The sequence below is a fragment of the Ambystoma mexicanum genome, chromosome 7q (genome assembly GCF_040938575.1).
Source record: "Ambystoma mexicanum isolate Mex_15411 chromosome 7q, UKY_AmexF1_1, whole genome shotgun sequence".
Classification (NCBI taxonomy): domain Eukaryota; kingdom Metazoa; phylum Chordata; class Amphibia; order Caudata; family Ambystomatidae; genus Ambystoma; species Ambystoma mexicanum.
The window spans coordinates 1,090,785,884-1,090,809,250 of record NC_090941.1 but is presented as its reverse complement, the minus strand read 5'-3'; the positions used below and the strand labels follow the sequence as shown (position 1 = coordinate 1,090,809,250).

Sequence of the window (23,367 nt, the reverse complement as noted above, 5' to 3'; positions counted from 1 at the left end):
CCCCCTTGCCAGCACTTGTCTGCACTTACCTTGCACTTGCCACCAGCTGGCCCCTAGTATTTACTTTGTTTTTCTACTAACCCTGTACTGCACTTTCCCCTCTCCCTTCCCCCTTGCACTTTTCCCTTCCCCTCTACCCTTGCACTTGCGCGATCTGAATGACATCTGGCCTAGTAGGATCGTTGTCTGTCTCCCCTTCGTCCCCCCCCTGCCTCGTCGCGCTTTGAATCACTTGTGCATAGGCGCGTTACAAATGCCATATCATATCATATCATATCATATCACCTACCTGTGTCCTGCAGGCAACTAAGACTTTGGCTTTTTGGCCACCCAGTCCTCTAGGCAGCGGACACTCAGCGGGTGGCTCCCCTCAAGTCTGCTCTCTTCAGAAACACGTTAGAAGATAGCGATTGGGCTCTGAAATAAGGTGGTGTTTTTGAGCCCCTTGTTAGCCTCAAACCTTAAATTGAGGCTCTGTACAAAATCCAATTAGCATGATTGCAGCTATTGTAGGAGCATATTATTTAGAAAGTACGATTTGTGTGTCAAATGTTTGGTGGTGTTAAGCGATGTCAGTAAGGATGTCAGTAAAGATGGTACTCTGGCACGATGGGTCAGGGATCAAAATTAAGATTGGATAAGCAGGAGCTAAAATCTGCACCTGGGTATCCAGCATTCTCCAGTGACTAGTATCTACTGCTGGGAAACCAGGAACTAGTACAAAGTGTTTCCGCAAATCTAACTTCCACATAAGATGCAAACAGATGCTTTGTCCATTATTTGATTCCTTATGCTTTAATTGTCATACAGGTATGTAATAACACTGATTTATAGGGATCGCCCCAAATGCACAAAGTTAATGTCACTTAGGTATGTTGGTTCAGCATCAGTTGGCCAGGGGAGCCAAAAGTAGCTCCTGGTAACTGTTGGTGTCAAACTAACCAGGTACCTCTAGGCTACAAGCAGGAGTAAAAAGCTCCCAGCTCCCCTCAATTCAAACTCTGTGGGTCTGCTACATGTCTTATGCCCACCACAAGATTTACAATGGGGAATTCAAAGTAATTTTCCCAGGGGCATTCCCACCAGGTGTATGGTCTTGGCACACCCTTCTTTTCCTTTCCTTGCAAGTTGGATGGAGATGAAGGGCCCAGAGACTGTGTCCTCTGTTCCTGAATATTGTTGTAAACTCATAATTCGGTTGTCTGAAAATATTGTATGTGATTAACAGCACGTCACAAAATCACTGCTGCGCTGCATGAGGGATGAGTAGGGAATGAACCCCATACTCAGCCTCATGCTGTGTGTCATTCAGATCGTACTAGTGCGATACACAAAGTGCAGGGGAGGCAGAGAGGGGAATTGCCATGGGGAGGTTAGGGAAGGGCAATCAAGGCAGCAATACTCTTGAGTAAAGGCAGCCAGTGCAACACGCCTCTGGGTAAGTGCAAGGAGGCAGGAGACGGTAGGATTCCAGATACAGCCCCTAAGTTCACGGCAGGCCTGGAGGCATTGCAGGGACTACTGTTCAGGGGGGGGGGCTGATACCTGAGAGACTCTGAGGGTAGCTAGGCAGCCAGTCAGGGCAGCATACAGGTTGGTCAGCAGGGGAGAGAGAGGCAGAAAGCAGAAGTGAAGAGGAAGGTCTTGAGCTGCTTCCTGAAATTCAGGTGGTCTGGCTCAAGTTTGAGAGGGCACGCAGGCCATTCCAGATGGAGGCACCTGCAGAGGAGAGAGATCTACCCCCCACTCTCTGCCTGCATAAGCGTCTTACCCTCAGAGAGTTGAAAGTGGCTTAGAGAAGGCCTTGAGAAGGAAGGTGTTTAGGAAGAGTTAGGTGTAGTGCGGACCCCAGCCCAGGAAAGCCTTGTGTACGATGTAGAGGGTCTTGAACTTGACCCTTGCATCCACCGGGAACCAGTGAAGAGATTTCAGGGCTGGAGAGATACGGTCCCTGGGCGTGAGGCCAAAGACAAGTCTTGCATTCCTGTTCTGGAGTAGTTGCATAGGGCAAAGAGTAGAGGAAGGCAGATTGAGAAAGAGGGTGTTACAGGATGGCTCAGTGGCAACACATTCGCCTTGGAACGAGACGACGCAGAGCAACACAGGCTCGATCCCCGGGTCCACGCTTGGAAACCTCTGGGTATTAAGCACGCTATAAATAACCAAGTACAATATTACAATAGTCCAGCCTAGTGAGAACCAGGGCTCTGGAGACAGTGAGCTTCTGTGGGAAAGTGAGGAAAGGAAGAATACCTCTGAGGAGTGTAACTGGTAGTGGGCCTTCTTGGCAAGGTCTGTGATGTGAGGAGAGAAGGAGAGAGTAGAGGAGAGAGTAGAGTTGAAGATTACACCAGTCTCACAGGAAGTGAAGGAAGAGGGCCCTAGGAGGGCTGCCAGAGTGAGAGAGCGAAAGCGGGAGCAGGGGTCCCAAAGAGAAGGCTCTCAGTCTTACTGGCATTAAGGCAGAGATTGTTGGAGGTGCACCACTCCTGAATCGCAGATAGACAGTTAGGAATGAGCAGGAGAGGAGAGGAGGCTGAGGGTAGCCTGAAGGAGAGCTGAGTGTCATCAGCATAACACTGAACGTTAGAGGAGAAGGTAAAGATAAGGTGGGCCAAAGGGCCAAGTAGACATTGAAGAGCCAGGATGAGAGGGTAGAGCCCTGGGGAACACCACATGCGGAGAGAGAAGTAATGGAGAGAAATGACATAGTGTGCCCACCCCCTTAAATAGGAAATCTGCCACAGCGGCAGTCCATCTAGCCCTCTGTAAATGCCCAATCCTGGCTGCTGTGTGTAGTCTTTTGCCTGGTAAGGTCATACCCAGAGGGCTTTTTCGGCAGGAAGTGGCTTGCAGAGCTTGGCCATTGATGCCTGGGTTCCCTCCAACCCCCCTGAAAGCAACCTGGTCTCTGGGAATGTGGCAAGCCTTCCCAGGCATGGACAATGTGGTTTGGTGTGCTAAAATCCTGTTGTGCAGTGACCCCAATACCAGACATACAAATGTACAACCTCTGACAGTTAAATAGCTCACCAGAAACCAAGATGACAATAAATGACATCATCAGTTTTGGCCAGCATAGGTGTAGCTTTCCATAGGCCATCAAAGCTAAAACCAGATATGGCTTTGTATTATTTAAACTGCCACCAGGTCTGCTTCTTTACTTTCAAAGGGATTCCTTTTTTCATTGCAAAAAATCAAAATGCCTAATTAGAATAACTTCTCTATGCATGTCAGCTAGAAATAATTTGGGAGAATCTTCCAGAAGTAGTCATGAGTGATCCCTCCTAACATTTGTACCAAATTTGGCAACCAAATCGGTTTTACACTTTAGTGAACAAATTGGTTGAGCACTTTTGAAAGTGTCTCCCAGTGCTGCTAATGATGAACTTAATGTTGCCGTGCAATAATTCCACTCCACACTTTCCCTCACCCTATAATACTAGATAAACAACGGAAGACGTGTCAATAGACAGATGTATGATGTGAAATTGTTTCCTTAGTGCCAATTAAGAATTTAAAAGGAAATTTAGATAAGGACCCTTTCCTCATCATCCGATGTGCTCATTTATGTGGATGTATTCTCTAATGTTATGAAATATGTGTCCTAACCTGGTGTTGGCATGCCATCTACCAATGCCCAGCAGAAGGTATACATGTGGTGTCTTATATATGGGTGTTGGTCAGGTCATCAGGTCAGTTATTCACCCCATGGCTCGCAGGTTCATCTGGATACAAACCCAATTACATAAATGTTTAAAACACAGAGCAGTGCTGACTTTCATGACATAATTTATTTAGAAGAGCTCCTGAAATGTCAAAATCTCTGAGATTCCGCCTAGCAGATGGAAATCCATCATACTGCATATTTTCAAATACCAATGAAATTTTGTTGAGTTTGGAGAATGTAGTTTCAGGGCCCTTTCTGTCTAATAATGGCAGGTTCTGTTTTCCAGCTCCACTATATAGGCTCTTCAATTTACCAGTTTAATCCTGTCTTCTCACCCCACATCGCTTTGCTTTCTAAATGTCCTTCGTGTCTTTTCAGCTCTCACATGAGAACTCCCAGCTCGTGGGTTGTGGTTTCCAAAGTTTCTCTCCTCAGACAACGCTCTCTTCAGGACTCTACCATCTTTCAAACACAACGACCCGGCCTAAGAACCCCTTCAATTACTTGGTTTGTCTTGTGCAATCCTCCACCCGGCTATGTCACAGAGCCTCTTCTTTCCATCTCTCTGCAAGGCTTGTGAAGCTACTGCACCTGAATCACTGTGATGAATTGACTTCTGCCTTGCAGAAGTACAAGGATTAGGAGAAGCTATAGCACCTACTCACCCCTCACACCTCTACAAACCAAGAGTCAACGCAGTCATAAAGGTAAAGCAAGCGCAGTTAAGCGATGTATCTCCTTCGTCTTTTGTGGTAACATGGGCAGAGGGAAAGCTATACCCTCAAGAGAGGTGTGAGTGTGAAACCAAGACAGCAAAGTACAACAGTCCAACATAAAGAAATGTTCAATCAAGGTTCTATACATTTTTTTATTTTTACTTTTTTATTGAATCAGCTGATATGAATCAACTTTACAATAAGTCAACCATTTTTAAATAGCATACATACTAGTATTTAAAAGCAATGATAAATCATTTCATTAGAATAAAAGGAAAACATTATTTTACAATGGTATTAAAATAAGAATTAAATTAAACTTAGTTCATTCCGATATACATGATTGCTCAAATGACACTTGCTGCAGCAATGCTATGATCTACAGGGACCCTTGATTGCATGCTTCAATGAAAAGGAGCATTGATTGCCCAATGTTTACCTTCATCATAGTACATATATGTTAATGCAAGACAGCACAGAACTTATTTATTGCTTGATACCCCTATTCAGCCATGTAAGTCAGAGGTATTGATCACCTGGTTGAACTTAACACACAACCTCTAGAAACTTAGACATGTTGGGGGATCATGCTCACAATTCCGATGGATAAGCTCAATCCTCAAGTTTCAAGGCATTCATAAATCTAATGGTCCCAAGTCTGAGAGAGGTTATGCTTCCATTGAATATTAGCTGCCAAAGTGATTCCGGAGATACAGCTTCATGTCTTTGGATAGGAGTTTTCAAATATTGTATACGATTTGCCATTAACATTTTGCAGTCAATCAATAGATGATATAAGGTTTCTGGTTGATCTTTACATTGACAAAATCGACAAACATTCTCATGTGGCTGAATACTAGCAAAAAGTACACTTACTCCATATGGGTTCTGTAGACAGACATAATAACACTCTATCAATTGTTGAAAATCAATGATCCTGTAGGTCACTGTTCCGAGTCGTTTATCACTTGATGTGCTTTGCACTCTAAAGTAAACTGCACCGCGTGGGGCTGGCTGACGTACCTCGGAGCAGAAGCAGAGGGGAGGTGAGAGTTTGCATACTGCAGCATACTGGGACCCTCTGTGCGCTCTCCCGACCTGTTGCCTCACCCTGGCGCGCTGTAGTGTGTTGCAGTGCAAATATCTCAGAACCCGTGCGTCTTAGGGCCTTGAAATGGTATTACCCAAATTGTTCGTTTACAATTGTTCGAATGAACAATTGACCGAATTTAAAGGGTCACAATTGACCTTTTCACAATTGACCGCATACAATTCGGTCAATTGTGGAAAGGTCAATTGTCATTCAAAGTGTTGTAATACGAACAATTCGTATACAACCCTTGAAATGTGGTTTTAATATTGACATTGATATTTTATTTATATTGCGCTCGTACACAAGTGTTTCAGAGCGCAATGTTTTCAACATCTGAGTTTTGATCCTCGTGTTGAGATGCTTAAAATGAAATTTGTCCAGTCCTTCTATGACCACGTTGATGTTTTGCACATTTCAGGCAACCGTCTCATGTGTGAAGCGGCTGAAATCCGGTGAAATGGCTGCAGTGTCCAAATGTCATATAACTAGGAATGTCCAGAGGGTCCGAACAGGTAACTACGTAAAATCTGTTGCAGATGGGTGGAACGTGTGGAATTGAATAAGGAACAAACTAACAGATGTTGTGCTATATATATATTTATATGTTCAATGAAAAAACTTTGTTGAAGGGACATTATGGTTAAGTTGCACTAATAAAAACCTATGAAATTCAATGAAAAAACTTTGTTAAGGGGACGTTATGGTTAAGTTGCACTAATAAAAACCTATGAAATTCAATGAAAAAACTTTGTTAAATGAACTTTATGGTTACAAGTAAAACCGAAAACCCCCTGAAATTCGCCAGTTATGGTAAGCTAAGCAACCATAACTCGCGCCACCACCGTGCACTGCTAAGACTAACACCCAGGACATTACAAATGTCATTACTGACATCACGTTGCCCTCTAAGCCAATCGGAGTCCTGTCCGTGGACCGAACAGGGAAGTATGTCCGCAGAGCGGACATAGATATCACTAATTTCTTTGCCTTATGTTTTGGTTGTTTAAAAAAAAACTACTGGACGGATTTACACCAAATTAACAAAAGCTTTCGGGACCAAGCTGCCGCTCCTGCTGCAAATTTGGTGAAAATCCGTCCTGCGGTTTGGGCTGTAGGCGTGAGCAAAGTTTTTTCCCCATTATGTCTATGGGAAAAAAATAATTTTGGGACCCCCCTATAACTTTGCCCCCCCCTTGACCAAACCTCAACAAACTTTGCAAATACATTTAGTGTGGGCCATATACTTTCTTATGCAAGGTTTGGTGAGGATTCGTCCAGGGGGGGGCAAAGTTATAAGCCACCCAAAAACCATTGCTCTTTGTTTGTTTGTTTTAATATTTGTAAAGCGCACCTAACCCGTGGGTAGCAGGGCGCAAAGCAACATGAGGAGTGTACAACTTAAGTTACAGACGCAGTAAATTAATCCAACTGGGTTGCAGTGTTCATTTGGACCAAAACATTAAAGGATACATTAGGTGAATATACATAATTTACAAGTTGTAGATATATCTAGACATAGCGGTGGGGGGATATACAATTTATATACAATTTTCAGTAGGCACGGCAGTGAAAGAGAATGGATGTCATAGCATTAGATGTCATGTTCCTTGATCCAGCGGATGGTGTTAGATCTGAATTGTGGGTAGGGAAGGTCTTCCCTGAGAGATGGTGGTAGGGAGTTCCAAAATTGTGCTGCTTTGACAGGAAAACTATTCCCTCCAGACAAAGTACGTTTGAATCTTGGGACAAGGAGGAGGTTTGAGTTGGCCTTTTTAGAGGGGCGGCAGGAGGCCGGTCTGGTGAATCTTGTTATCAAGTATTGAGGTGCCATTTGGTGTAAGCATTTATGAGTCAGAGAGATCGATTTAAGGAACATTTTATCTTTTGTAGAAATCCAGTTGTACGATCTTCTCGTCTCTGAAATGTGTGCTTTCCTCGGGAGGCTTAGGGCTGCTCTTGAGGCATTGTTTTGTAGGATTTGAATTTTATTTGTAATGCATTTGTTGCTGCCTACGTAAAGTGCATTGCAATAATCCAACTTGGATAGAATCAGTGCTCTGGCTAGAGTGATACAGTTGTTTGGTGAGAGGAACTGTTTGGATGCCCTAATAAGTTTACATGTATAAGATGTGGCGGAAGCCATGGCATTGACTTGTTTTTTTTTAGGTGAGGGTTGAGTCTAAATAGAATCCTAACGTTTTAACCTCCTTAGCTACAGTCATGATATTATTGTCAATGAAGAGAGAGGAGTAGTTTTGGCCTAATTTATTGAGGTTGGGTGCTGTGCCTAGGATGAGGAGTTCGGTCTTATCATCATTCAGGCATAGACCATGAGAGGCCATCCATGTCTGGATGATGAGGTACACTCGATTTACAAAGGCCAAATCCTTGTCATAATCCCCCGTCAGCGGGATAAGGATCTGGGTATCATCAGTATAGTTTGTGTAGGTGATACCCAGGTCACCTAGATCATCGATAAGGGGCTTTGTAAAAATGTTGTACAAGGTGGGGGAGACGCAAGAGCCCTGTGGCACACCACAAGTAATGGGCATAGGGTCATCAGCCGCTGAGGGGGAAAAAACTTGCATAGTGCGGTTGTTGAGGAAGGACTGGATCCATTCAGTTGCCTCCTGGGAGAAATGAGCTGCCGACTGTAAGTGTGTGCAGAGGATCTCGTGGTTGACCAGATCAAATGCAGCTGAGAGATTGAGAAGTAACAGAAGTGCTGTCTTGCCCTCGTCTCGCAGCTCATCTATCTGTGCCTTAAGATCGATAAGTGCCGTCTCGGTCCCGTGCTGCGGTCTGAAGCCTGACTGTCGGACTCCTAGGAGGTGATTGAGTTCAAGGTATTGTTGAATTTGTTGGCATGCTATTTTATCAAGGATTTTGAGAAGAAACGGCACAGTGGTAATGGGACAGTAGTTGGTAGGGATGGCAGGATCTAGATTCGTTTTTTTAAGGAGTGGGAGGACCCAGGATTGTTTCAGATTGTTAGGTATGGTACCGGCTGTAAAGGAAGCATTTATTAGTTTAGTAATAAATGGTGAGAGTTCTAGAGCTGCATCCTTTATCAGTTGTGCCGGGCATGGGTCCCCATGGCAGTTCGAAGGTTTGAGTGCAAAAATAACTTTTTCAACCTCTTTAGTAGAGACTTTGCTGAAGTTAAGGAGGGGGGTGGGCTCAGGAGGTGACGTCCGGGTAGGATGAGGTAGGGTAGAACTGGTATTACTAAATTTAGAGATGGAGAGAAGGGAATCTCTTTTGTTACTGATTTTAGTTTGCTGTGAAGTAAGTTTATTGGCAAGAGCATTTTGAATATCTGTGCACCAGTTTTTGTCCTTGATGCATGAGTCAGGTGGCTGGATGGCAGTTTCTATTTCTTTCAGAATTGAGAAGAGCTCTTTAGTATTAAATTTCGCTTGAGAGATTCTAAGGTTATAAGAGGTTTGTTTTGCAAGGATAATGTCTTTTTTGTGCTGGGAAGCTAAATTACTTAGGTTTATCTTATTAATTTCAGAAGGGTCTGATCTCCAGATTTTTTCATAGCGTCGTTTCTCCTGTCTGATAGCCTTAAGGTGAGGAGAGAACTAATTGTTCACATGTTTGCGAGGTTTGCTCTTTCTCACTTTGAGAGGTGCTATGGCATCAAGGGAAGATAGCATTACTTTATTGTACAGATCTACCATGGTTGAGGGATCTGTATGGTCAGGAATAGCGTTAAGAGTGGGTAAGATCAGAGGAAGAAGTTTTTCTGGAGTGATGTTTCTCTTATTTCTATTTGGGACGGCTGGAGCTATACTGTTAGATTGTAGCGGTGGTGTGAGCTCTAGTGAGAATGTGATCAGGTGATGATCAGACCACGGCTGTGGAATTATATATGAGACTGTAAGTGGGCAGTTATGCACAGCTAGCCAATCTAAGGTTCTACCTTTAGCATGGGTAGGCGCTGAGATTTTCTGAGTGAAACCTAGTTCCTCTAGGGTGTTATTGATTATAGTAGCATTAGTGTCTAACGGGTCGCTAAAACCAAGGTTAAAATCTCCTAATATAATGCTTTGGGAGGAGTTCTTGAGATTATGCAATATAATATTTGTTAGGTCATCTTCAAAGGATCCAAGCGGACCAGGGGGTCTGTATATTAGGTGAATGGATACAGTCTGCGTATTAGATAGAGTTAACTTAGCCGTTAGGGATTCACAAGAGCTTATGTTGTGTGGTGGTGAGAGATTCACTGATAGGTTGGTTTTAGCTATGATAGCAAGGCCACCACCTCGAGAGGTGGTACGGTCAAATCTTAGGAGGGTGTATTCGTCTGGCACGGCTAGCATAATTGCTGGGCCGGCTGCTGGGTGGAGCCAAAATTCGGTAACCGCTAAGAAGTCTAGGTTTTCATTGTGTAGTAAGTCAGCTATGTCAGTAGCATGAGCTACCATAGAGCGTGCATTTATAAGAGCAGCTCTCATCCCAGACTGAACTGGTTTCAAGATTGATGTGTTTTAGGTTTGCATTTTGGGAGAAGGGTAGGTTCTCGGAAGAGTCTGCTGTTAAGTTGGAGAGGGTGCCGGTGATGGCTTGAATTACGCAGGCTGCGAGTGGCATTGCTGTGCGCTGGATTGGTTGGAGGGTCATAAAGCCTAGGTAGTCTAGCACGTAATTTAAGGTTCCTCTGTGGAACAGTGCAGGGTATGGTAATCACGGCAGCCTGTTTGAGGACATTCTGTGCTGGCGCAGGTAGGGGTGGATTAAGGGACATGGTATGGTCATGTAGGCTAGTAATGTATAGGGGGGTTCTTAATAGGACAGTGTAAAGCATTGGGAAATACACTGTATGCAGGGAACTGGTAAGAGCTCAAGCAAAGTATAGCAGATGTCCATACATGATAACATAGGTGTAACACAGGCAATTGTAGAGACCGAGTGCTATTCAATAGGGGCTGGGCAAGTATCACACAGGGTGTAAGAACAGTCTAGTGCTAGTGGCGTCCATGGCAATTCAAATTTGAGATATTTGACACATTTAGGGCACATTGACGCTTGGTGCACTGCAGTAGTAGCTGATCAAATACCGCATCAGGTAGGATATATGCAGAGTATACTGGCATGCAAGTGAAGCAGGATAATAGGGAAAGCTTCAAGGTGTAGAGAGGAGACTAAGTACAATACTGGTAATCGAAGAAGGCATATACGATGCTGCTATGTCTAAGCTTGAAAACTAGACATGTGCAGGCTAAAGAGCTGTGAATGCACAAACAGTGGAGCATCTAGATTCGAATTTTAGCAATCAGGGCTAAAGTGAGGCCAATTACAGTGAGCACAAACAATGGAGCATCTAGATTCGAATTTTAGCAATCAGGGCTAAAGTGAGGCCAATTTAGCATGGGAGCAGAGAGGCACTTGTGGGTTACTCACAGTCTCAGTGTGCATGGGCAGGGGGTCTGGCCCTGGGCTCTGGTCAGCTCAGGACAGTCTCAGGACAGTTGTTGGCCTTGCCCTCAGGGCCTTTCCAGGAAGGGCCGGCTTACGCCTGCTGGCTTCCAATAAGCTCTAGTAGTCACAGCACGGGCCAATCAGCAAGAGGCTATTCTCTGCTGTGTTGGGAGAACGGGGCACATCAGGGCACGAACACTCTTAACCATAAAAGCAACTTAAGCATAACTACATGGCTGCTACCATATATATATATATATATATATATATATATATATATATATATATGTATATATATATATATATATATATACAAATTAAACACAACATACGCTAAATAGAAAATACTACAAAAACCCACCCCATAGATAAAACACAGAATATGCAAGACAGTAAGATGTAGCACTCTGGGTAATGAGACAGGGTTAGAAAAGGCAATACAAAAACATAATGTTCTTGTAAAAGGATATGTTCTTGAAGTGCAAAAGGGATTTAAGCGATCTAGCCAGTCCCTAACCCCAACATGCACCAGGTGTGCAGTTATCAGGCAATAATACCTTTGCAATGTCTTGGCGGTTTGGCACTGTTGGGTGGTTTGATTTGGTTCAAAATGAGGTAGTCACAGTAGTTCAGTGGCAAGCAGATGTTCAGGCAGGGTTAAACTGAAGAAGGCTGTAGTGTGAAGCGATGCGGATTGTGGATGTCACCAGGCTCCGACGGTGGACAGGCTGATGGCGGGATGCACAGGTGAGTTGGTTCAATACTGTGCTCGAAGGATGCGGTTTAGAGAGAACACCAGGGTCAGTCCGATCGTTGACTGGATTGGCGATGAAGAGGCTAAGGGTTTGAATGGTGGTCTGAGCATTACAATGTGCAGCGATGCTTCTTTGTTTGAGTCGAGCCAACGACACACTTCAGATGGCACAGTTTGAACAGGCAGTTCTGCAGTTCAAAGGTTGGTGAGTGCCAAAGGCAGCTGCGGAGTGTCTTGCTGGTTTAAACAGTGTCAAACATGCTTGAATTATGAGTCACAGTGGTGCAACTATGTCGATACAGGAATCCTAGCTGTCCTGGCACCCGGGAGCTGCGAGTCCCCCATCAGGGTCTCAAGGGCTACAGTAGACCTTGATCTAGGGCTCCCAAACACAGGGGATGCTCGCACACACTCTCAAAGGTTCTTCAGCATGATGATGCCCAGGGTGGCTGGCAGAGGTGCATGTCCTGTTCCAGCAGCAGGTCATTCTTGATGTGCCCTGGGGATGTTTAGGGGACAGAGCTTGCCTCTGCCTTGGACTACCTGTCATCACTTCACAAATGGAGGCTTTGGAAAGGACTGCTCTCCCAATAGAGTCCAAACGAAATGTTCTTCAATGGATGAAGTCCAGAGATGATACAACAAAGGCGTGGAAGAACCCTTCTTTTGAAGTCAAAAGTCTACAGGTGATTGGGCAAAATCAAGCTTGCTTTAAGGATCCAATCCCTGTTCTTGCAACAAGTGGACTTTGCCTTCTGACATCACACCCAAGTTGCTTTGTGCTACAGGAAGTGAAGGGGACAGGAAAGAACGCTTGCTAGGGTATTTGACAAGGGCGCATTGTACCTATGCTGAGAACCTTTCCCTGAGCGCCACTTACTCTCCGGGGCAAAGATGCAGTATTGTAAAGGTACGACTGAATGTTTTGCCCGTGAGGGCGCGGATGACGTGGTTGTATAACACATAGCTCTGCATGAGTGGAAGCGGGATTGATGAAGAGTTCATTCACTTTCTTTTAATCTGCCCAAAATTATTGGATCTGAGGCGTATTTGGCTAAAAAGTCTTTTTATTGCCAATAATATCAGGCATGTTTCTGACACAATGGATTTTGTTCTGAAATGCATTTTATTAATGATCTGTGTGAGTATATTACTGCAGCTTATCAACATATGGCAAGAAAACGTTAAGCCTTTCTTCTATGTGTCCATTTTAATATGACTTTTTTTTAAACAATTTGTAACTGTACAGTTTTTTTGGTTTTTTTATTTGCTGTTAATGGTGAAACCGAAATAAAGTATATTTTTCTCAGGAAAGAAGAAAGGCAAAGATAGAAAACAAGGTGGTCCGAGCTCCCTCTGTCGACACTAACCCTGCCCCTTCCTCTAACAACAGCATCAAAGGCCCTTTTGGGATGCAGATCCCTGGTGTGAGGCTAGTCCTTTTGTGAAGGGTGTGCCCTTTAATTGCTGCTCCCAGGACAGCTTCTGTGGAGTGGCTGTCTGACTGGGGAAGGTGTTACCTGCCATCACAAATGATCAAAGAGAGGCAGCCCCAAGTGCTACAGTCTTGCTGGGAGCAGGAGAGCCAGCCTGGCTGGGAGAATACACATATCACTTCTACAGGTGAGCTGGGCTCACAGTGCTGACACATGTGAGATATGGCTTGGATAATTATGAGAGATGCTAACCACCATACCTCAAACTCAGGTGTGAGGTATATGCACTGTTTAACATGCCACCAGCCACAAACTATTTTTATGGAACAGAGGTGCATATCTTAAATGCAGCCACAGTGATGTAGTGACTTGGACATTACTGCAGCTGTCAAGATGGCACCTGGGACCTGAACCTGCTCTGTGCCACTGGAGGTCCAGGGGCACTGCAGATCAGGCTGCTGATTCAGCAGGGTGCAGGTGTACACTATGCTCTTGTCATGGAGCTTTTGAAGGGGGACCTGGTTAGCAGGTCACCTTTTCTGGGATGGAAATACACGCATCATTTAAGGGCTTCTGCCCCCTTGCCAGATTGCAATTCCTTGTGCTCACTTCTTACAGATCTCCATTGTTTCCCCTCTGTTGCTTTGTCACTTCCCGTTCTCTCACTTGTCTCATAGGTTTAATATTCTCTGTCTCTTCCTCATTCCCCCACAATCAAAGTCTCTGAGCTCTGGACTCATGATTTAGGGAGAGCCGATTATAGAAGCTCAGGCCGCTATCTTGTATCTTAATATTATTTCTGGAGCTGGTTGATCTGAACGGTGTTCTGGCTGTTGCCTGGGCATATCAGGTCTAACGGGGTGGGTAACTGCCTCCACCTTGACTTGCAGGCAATATATAGGTCCCAGTCCATATTTAATTGTCATGCAATAGGGAGTTCAGGTTGCTCAAAATGCAATATCCAATTACTGTTACATGCCCTTATCTGTAGCTCGCCCAAAGAAAATAAATGCCAGCGGGCACAATGGAAAGGACATAAGGGGCCACAACACGGCCACCTTCATGTGTTCACAGCATTGTTAGCCTGGGATAGACCCAATAAGTCTAGTTATTTGCCCTTAACTTTCATGTGACATTTTGCCTGTGGCATCCCTTAAAAGCAGGGCAAGGACAAATAATTAAGCACTATTGCCTGTTCCTTCAAGAAATATGGGCAATTATGTGCCTGGAAGAAACATGGGCCACAGTTAAGCGAGGCCACATACAGAGGGCTTAGGGCACTTAACTGGCAGAGAGCCCACACCAATGGGAAATGATGCTATTTGCACTCTGCCCATGGGCCAGGTGGTAGGATGATCTCAATTTGTCTTTGGAAATAAAATAGCCCAAAAGTGGCTTAAGGCCACTCAAAGATGGCTGCCTAGCTATGGATGTTAGGCGGCCTTGGAGACATTGTACTTCCCTTTGCGATGAATATTAGCAAGGGTGGCCAGGCGACGGGTGGAGTGATAGTCGTCGAGATTGGAGACAAGTTAATTTGGCTACCGTACCTCTATGCATTTTAGATGTTTTACCCATTACCCTTCTTTAAACATTACCCGTGATCCTTCAACAGCACTTCAGGATGCTTTTATTAAAGTCACAGATGAGGTTGCACCTTTCAAGTCAGAACGGAGACCTCATAAGCACTCTGCACCCTGGAATTCATCCTCTTTGCAGGCTCGTAAACCCTCATATAAGGCTCAGCGCACCTGGCACTCTGCCTATCATCCGATGGATAAAGCAGTCTTACAACTCTACCACGTGACATATCATCAGGCCATTAAATAGGCAAAATCTGTCTAATTTGCCAACTGCATTTCACAGGCTTTCTACCTCACTTTCTATTCTGTCACCCTTGTCACACGAAGGACTGTACTCCACATTTGCTGACACCACACAGGGCCAGCTTCTTGGAGTAATTTCATGGCTCAAGTCTTGCTCTCCCCTGGGCCAAATTCCTTTACAAGTGCTAAAGGAGATTAGCATTGCTCCAGCTCTCTGCAGTGAACTTCTCACTGAGCCATGGTCATGGTGTTCTTCCTATAGCTGTCAAACATGCACTGGTTACACCTCTTCTTAAAAAGCCTAAACCGGATCCTGCATTGCCTGCTAATTTTCGTCCCATTTTTCTCCTTATGTTTTTTGTGATGGTGCTTGAAGCTATAGTTACCCCTCAATTTAAGAATTTTCTTGAGGATGCTCGCATTCTGGACCCTTTTCAATCAGGCTTCCGCCACTTGATGGTTACTGAGGAGGTGCTGGTTTCAGTTATTGGTGACCTCTGTTAGAAACCAGAAGGTGTTGCACCCACTAGTCGCCGGGGATCCATCATCCAGGTGGTCAGGACATGGCCATTGCTTTTGGATGAATTTCCTGGGTGTGGACCAGTGCAGGAGGTTCACCTGGGTGAGGGTTCTTCAGCGAGTGGGAGTGGGACACTGGAGACGCAGTATACACTTCCCTGTAACACCTTTACCCCATCCTAATCGGTAGGATATTTAGGAACTGTACCCAACACAGTCGGTGAGTTGGAGAGACCGATACATGACTGGTCTGTGTTGAATCCAATGTTGCAAGCAGCAACATTGTATGGCGAGCGCTGGTGTGAACATTAGTAAAATGCGTGTGATAAGAGACACGAGTGTAGTTAAACTGCTGATGAGTGATTGAACTTTAAAGCAAGTTACAATACCTTTGACGAGTGGTCCGGCACTGCGTGGGTGCACAATCAAAGGTCTCTGTAAGGTATCCAGCTGAGAAGTAATAATAGTAGATACATTTGTTCTGAACCCAGCGGAGGGAGACCAATTGAAAGAGAACGAATAAATGTGAATCGAAGTTGTTATGCGAGGGGTCAAGCAAAATCCTCTGTGCATTTGAAAGTCTTTGATGTTGATGAAATAGAGAAAGTTTAGAAAAGTGTGTGAATTTGGTCCGAGCCTGGCAGAGGGAAACCAATTGAAGGTTTGTGTTAAAGTGGGTCTGAGCCTGGCATAGGGGGACCCAGGGTGAACAGAAAATCACCTGAGAAGTTGTATAACTGAAAATCCTAAGAAGAAAAGAACTGTACTGTTTTATTGTGTTGCATCAGACCCTGTGAAATAAGAGACTTTGATTGACAAAGAGACTTTGGCACAGAAGGTCCTGATGTTGAAGTCTTGAACTGCATCCTTGTGCTAGAGAGTTATTGGAATTTGCACTCACTAACCACTTTTTTCAATTTGAGGATACTTTCTACCTGCAAATCCGAGGGACAGCCATGGGAGCAGCATTCACCCCGAGCATGGCGATCATCTTTATGGCAGAATATGAATACAACAATGTACTGAATACATGTAACCCATTTCTGGACAGCATAGTGCTTTGGCACAGGTACATAGATGATATTATTTTTATCTGGAAAGGAGAGGAGGACAACTTGACAAACTTTTTCAACTGGATCAATAACTGTACGGAAGAAATAAAATTTACCATCAACAGCAGCAATTCCAGCATCAATTTCCTTGACTTGACCATCAAACCCAAAAAGAATCAATTGGAATGCACCATGTTTAAAAAGGAAACTGATCGGAATACAGTCCTTCACTATACAAGCAACCACCCGCGCAATCTAAGAGACAACCTCCCATATGGACAGTTTCTACGGGTGCGTAGAAACTGCACAGACATTGCAGAATTCAAAACAAACGCGTCTGCCCTAGAAGAGAAGTTGAAAGCCAGAGGTTACCCCAAAAAACTGCTCAGAGATACCATGAAGAGAGCCAGGTTCACGCCCCGTGAAGCTTTACTTGCACCTAAAATTCACAGTAACCAAGAAGACAACATTATGGCCTGTGTCACCACATTCGGTCCTAATACAACCAAGCTCAAAGGCCTTATAAGAAAATTCTGGCCACTTATTCAGCTCAGCTTGCCGGAAGAACCTATACCAAGAATGGCCTGGAGGAGATCTAAGAACCTTAAGGACTTGCTTACCCATGCTAGGATGAGCAAAAACAGCACTAGATCTACCTTATGGAATCTTAGGGAAATCAATGGTCACCATCCGTGTGGCAATTGTACTGTATGCAAACAGACCAAAAAAATGACCTCCTTCAACATCGGCCCTAAGGAATGGAGATTAAGGCACTTCTCTAATTGCAAATCTAGCAATGTGATCTACATCATTGAATGCCCCTGCGGGCTAAGATATGTGGGGCAAACATCAAGACCGGTTCACAAGAGAATTGGGGAACACCGGTCCCGCATTCGGTGCAAAACCATCACGGCACCACTGGTACCACACTTCCTCGAATACCAGCACAACCCGGACAGTTTCATATGGTGGGTTGCTGACAAAGTACACAACACCAGCAACCTCATCAATTCCTTGAATTTTAAAGAGTCCTGGTGGATGTACAAACTTCAGGCCATCACAAAAGGCCTTAATGAAGCACAACCCAGAGCCATTTCTAATGATCTCCATGCCTTGCATCCATAGAGCGCATTTGACATTCCTCATTCCGCCCACACATAGGAGCCCATACGTCCCCCACTCCTTCTACACGTCAATTACACCATACAGGGACATCAACTTTATTCACATTTTAGACAATCCTCCCTTTCTTGTCTCTTGTTCGTCATCACTAATCTGGGGCAATGCGCCTTTGCCCGGTTTCACAACCCATTGGTTGTTAGGGTCCATATTCCCCCCTCCTTTCAGAAAGGTCCCTTACCTCCAATGTGACAGGACAGGAGACGTTTACTTCAGCTATACGGAGCTGTCCGTACGCTACCTGTAACACAGACAGCTGCCGACTGCAGTGCTCTGGGCCTCGGTCTCACGGCAGCTCACTTCCGCATTCACGGGGCCGTTGCCGGGCGACCAAGACACCGGCCCTACAGAGCTCTACTACGCATGCGAGCCGGATCAGTGCATATACTTAGGCGCATGCGCAGCACCCTGCAACCCTGCAACGCCGCACAGCTCCTTCTCAGACGCCTGCAGGCAGCCAGAGCGCCGTATTTCTTACAGCTCCCCAATGAAAGGTAAATCATTGTTCTGCTAGCCAGCCACTGTCTGACCCTCTATCCTTCCTCCAGATCAGGCCCAATTTATGCCGTTTTTCTAATTTGACTGTTTCTCTGTTCAGGCAGATGCTTGCAGCTCCTTTCAGATCCAGCATGCTAGGCTCCTTCCAGCACGCCATTTTCAGCCCACACACTGCATAGCAGCAACAGATCACTATGGGGTTGGCTTGCAGCACCATCTAAAGGTACATTTTGTACCTCCATTTTTTACTCACTTCATGTATCTGACATCGGGCAATGGAGGGGGAGTTGGGCAGATTTTGCACTAGAGCCCTTCCAGTGTACATCCACTCCTCCATCTAGTGTATTATGGCAACATGCCTTTTTAATTTTCAGAGGAATATTTTATTTTATTACATTTCCACTAGCCTCTGGCAGCTATCCAGAACCCAGGCCGATGTGAGGCCAGTCTCTGTCCACCAACACGAGTAAAACTAGACATGTTCTCTCTAGTTTTAATCATGGGGTCTTGTTTCTTTGTGACAATGACATGTTTATGTACATGCCTTTTTAACCACTGTGCGTTTTCTACACTTTTGATATTTCACTTTAGTAACCCTAGCTCCCCTTGATCTTCCACAGGGGACTCCTTTCCTTGGCTCCATGAAGAAGGCTGTGACCCTCTAAAGCCGAAACGTCCTGGGACTCCTTTACCCTAGCGGTGTGGCGGGGTCCCCCTTAAATCTTAGTAGAGATTACTTCAGTGACGTCAATCAACTACCTTTTGGTCACCCTTTAGCCTGGCTTAGTTAGACCCATCCAAGGACTTTACTTTTGAGGATTATTTAGGTTTCACCAGTTTCATGTTGCATTGGGTAAACCTGTTGTAAACCTGTTGGGTTAAATTGATCTACAATTAGAAAAACAGAATGTATTAGCAACAACAGGATGCCTTTATACTTCTGTCATGTTTTGTACTAGTGACAACACACAGCATGTGCATGTTTGACTTTGCTTTATTCTCTGCTACGTGCCTTTCATCTGTATTTGTTTGTATTTTGATGTGTGATTTGGGTGAAAAATTTACACCCTTGTATATTGTACTTACAACTCCTTCACAAAATGTGTAAAAGAATAAGGACAGCCACTTAATAAAAGCTGTTCTCTCGCAAACTAATGATCTAGCACATGTGGATTATTACGTTTTTTTCATGTACTGCTATCCTTGGTAATATATAAATTGTGACACCCAAAGATAGCACATTGTCTTTAAACTTAGACTGCAATTAATAAGCTGCAGTCGGCTTAAACTTCTCCAGTCAGGACACCCCCCCTTCTTGTGCACATTTGTAAATGGCCCTCAGTCCTGAGTATGGTTAAGGCTCTCCCTCCCGTATATACAATCCTTGTGCTAGTCAAGCTAGAGAGCGTGCTAAGTTTGACTGTGCCACCTTGTCCTGTGCTGAAAATGTGGGGAATGGAAGCCAAAGCGTGAATATCTGATATATCATTTCTTGAACACTATTCTTTTGCACAACATTGTTTCCCACACTATTTGCATTCAGAAGTAAGGATTGGCAATTGGTTTATTAGTATAGGCCCTTTTATTTTGACAAGACACCACTAGGAATGCGTTATTATTTATTGATGGTCGTAGCTTGCTCCCATCTTTAGATTTAGGATTAGATGGGTGTTTTCCAAACCCAGTTCAAGATCAATAAACACCATTGACTGTTATCACTTGTGTCTGTCTTACTGTTTGATGCCATGCCTTCCTTACAACGCACTCTAATAAGAGATCAGTGTGGGTTTGGCTTGCTAATACTCTTTGATTTGTAGGCTGCATTTGACACCATCGACCACCCCACCCTGTGTCTGTGACAACAGGAGGTTGGTATCACTGGGAGAACACCCCAATGGTTTGAATCTTAACTTTCAGATTAATCTCAGACTACTTCTCTTCCTCTCTTTAGGTCTGCATCATCTTACCTGTGGGGTCCTTCATGGCTCGGTGGTCTCTCCTCTTCTCTTTAATATCTACGTCTGGCCCCTTGCCAGCCTTATCCATTCCTATGGCTGCCGATTTCATTCATGTGCAGATGATGCAGAGCTGATCCTTCGAGTGGATCAGAACCCTACGGAGTCAGCAATTCGTCGGAAGGCCTGCTTGGCTGCGATAGGCAATTGGATGAACAATAACTGGCTTAAGTTAAACAGTGACAAGACCGAAGTTCTGGTTATTGGTCTGCCTGCTGCACGTTCTCTTTTGACCCCTGGTTTTTGGCCATCTCCGGTAGACTCAGTAAAACACCTTGGAGTCAAGATTGCGGCCTCTATATCACCTGATTTGCAGGTTGTGCCTGTCACGTCGGCTAGCAAGGTTCCCTGTCCCCCCAGCTCCCCTGCCATTGTTTCTAGTCCCTCCCGACCCCATGCCCGGTTCCGGGTTTCACCTGTGCCCTCCTCGCTTACTTTGCCATCACCTGGACTCTAGCGTGCTGCTACCCGCTCGCTGCAACACCCGTTTCGGTGGCGACTCCCATGGCGATTGAAGGATCGGCTTTATGCCGTCGCACATCCGCATACCAGGAATGCTTCCCGCTCTCATAACATGGCTGCGGGTCACGTGACCCAAAAGATACACACACGTGCTGTACCCGCAGATCACGTGACCAGAACCTGCGGATCACGTGTCCGAAAGGGAAGGGAAGCGCCAGTATTTAAACGTCTGCGTCGGTCCAACCGATGCTTCACAGCTGTTTAATTTTAGACACTGTTCAGCGCTACATACCTGATTTCTTGATCATCTGGATATCGACCTTGGACTGCCTCACGGATTGGTTTTGGATCTCCCCGGTTTTTGTCTTCTGCGTTGCCTATCACGGATCACGGACTGCTTCTTGGACTCCCGCTTGCTTTATCCCTTGGCACTATGTTTACTTGGTTCTTGTTCAGGACTCTGACAACAGGTGGGCCTGGCCCATTAAACCCACATCTGGCCTTCCGGCACTTCCCTCGGAGTAAGGAGGGCCCTTGGAGAATCCCGGAAAACCCCCATAGCTATACAGGAGTACCTCACCGCTCCAGTGGGTAAGACCGTTCCAGTTGTTTGTGTTTGGCTAGTGGTTGTTGTTAGGTGCATAACTTAACCAGTGCTTTCTTTGCAGTGGTCCGGGGTTCGGAGGGTCTGCGGTTGCGGAGGAAGAAGATCTCCCACCTGTGGCCTCAAGGGTTGCACAGGGAGTGTATTTTGTTCCTCCCTGTGTGGCACTTGTGGAGAGAGGACTCTCCTGACTACACGACAGTCAAGACACAACAGTGCCAGGTGCAGTGCTGTTTCTTTCAATTTAAAACCTTAAAAAAAGGTGGTAACTTTCTTACTGTACCCATTGAGGGGACCAGTGGTTGCGTCTGGGATTTTAGGTATTCTTGACTACCGTAATGCTACTCTACTGAATCAGCCTAAATATCATGTCAAGAGACTTCAACTTCTCCAAAACTCTGCAGCCTATTTAATTGTTGGTCTGCCTAAATATATACATATCTCCATGGTTCTATCTCAGCTTCACTGGCTCCCAGTTGAAAGCAGAATTAAATTCAAAGCTCCCTGTTTCCCTCATAGAGCCTTGCATAAACAGGGGACTCTTTATTGTCCAGAGAAGATTACACCTTATTCATATGATATGATAGATTATTTATAATGCGCTTAATACCCAGAGGTTTCTAAGCACAGACCCGGGGATCAAACCTGTGTGCTCCACATCGTCTTGCTTCCAAGGCGAGCACGTTGCCACTGAGCTATCCTCCTGAGCTATTCTCCAGTTAGAACTCTTTGTTCGACAAACTCAGGTGTCCATGTTGTCCCAAGGTTAAAAAGAAATGTGTAGGTGGAATAGCGTTCTTGGTCACAGCCCCCTCTCTTTGGAACACTCTTCCCTCAGCTCTGAGGTTGACAGAGGATCACACCCAATGTTGGAAATCTTTGAAGACCTTTCTCTTCCCCAGGTAAAACCTTGTATATCCTCTCACACTCCCTTCTGCTGATTTTTTCCCTCCCTAGTGCCAGGATACCATTGGGTCGCAGTGCGCTATACTAAAATCATTTAACATAAAATAGTTAAGTGCACAAGCAAAGAGGAGGATGACGGTTGTAAGTTACAAAGGAACAGGTGATTGAGGGGTGGTGGATAGTATATGATATGGCATTTGTAACGCACCTATACACAAGTGTTTCAAGGCGCGATGTCCAGGGAGAGGTGTTGAATCCTGTGAGCCATGTGAATGAATATTGCCTAGAAGGCCTGGATCCCAATTGGCTTCTCAGGATCATGTCATTACACTCTGGGTGAAAATTAGCAAAATTATCCAAATCTGTAATCAGTAAAACTACATTACTCGAGGAATGGCACACTGTGCTCTGCCCGAGTCATAACACAAAGAACAATACAAAAGGTACATTACAAACCAGTGGCTTTCTTCTCTTCAACAGAGAAGCACAGATCCTGGGGTGGACATTCCCAAACCTGTCACTGTCTTCGCTATACTGAAGTATGTACATAAATCAAAGAATGGTTCATACCAGAATATTGTCCCACATATGTGATGTACTGAGAACCTAATAGACCTCATTTAATCCAAAGCAATCACGTACCTTCATGACGCTCTTTCCCAGGCCAGTGAAGGTGAGATCCCCGTAGGCATCTGTTGGCTCCTCCCGGATTTGCTCTTCAGGATTCCATTCTAATCCTTCTTCATAGGGAGGGTCCGTGTCCTGCTCTGAATGCTGATCCCTCCTGTAGCCACATCCACACACTTCCTTCCTAAGAGAGGAGAGGGAGCTGGAAGTCAGGACATCTTAAAGACAAAGAGCGAGGTTCAAGTTGGAGGGGAGGAACGAGCAGAAAGAAGTAGCCACTTAAAATTAGATACAGCATTAGTAATATGACCAATGTATTAACCGAATATCTATAGCTTATAAATTGTATTCTGCCATCGGTCGCATCAACTCAGACCTTCACCTCCCCAATACTCAGGTCAATCAATTGAATGGAATGGAAAAGGACTCTCTGCAGCACTGTATGAAACACCAGAATTAATGAATTGTAATGTATACAAGGGTAAGAAAAGCCATTGTTTAGCACTTATACAGATCTGAGAGAGATCTCTTGTGAATGAATGAGGCAGGAAGCATAAACAAGTTTAACAGATGTGTCAGTTGC

The 23,367-nt window shown here is 44.9% G+C and overlaps 1 protein-coding gene across 1 annotated transcript in view; it reads right to left on the bottom strand.

Annotated features, from left to right (window-relative positions):
* Positions 1-23,367, bottom strand: part of LOC138528195 (transient receptor potential cation channel subfamily M member 2-like) — a 679,103-nt gene that overhangs the window by 630,598 nt on the left and 25,138 nt on the right. Inside the window, exon 3 of the mRNA XM_069639648.1 lies at positions 22,800-22,968. Within this exon, the coding sequence (XP_069495749.1) occupies positions 22,800-22,968 (169 nt within the window). The remainder of the gene's footprint in view (positions 1-22,799; positions 22,969-23,367) is intronic.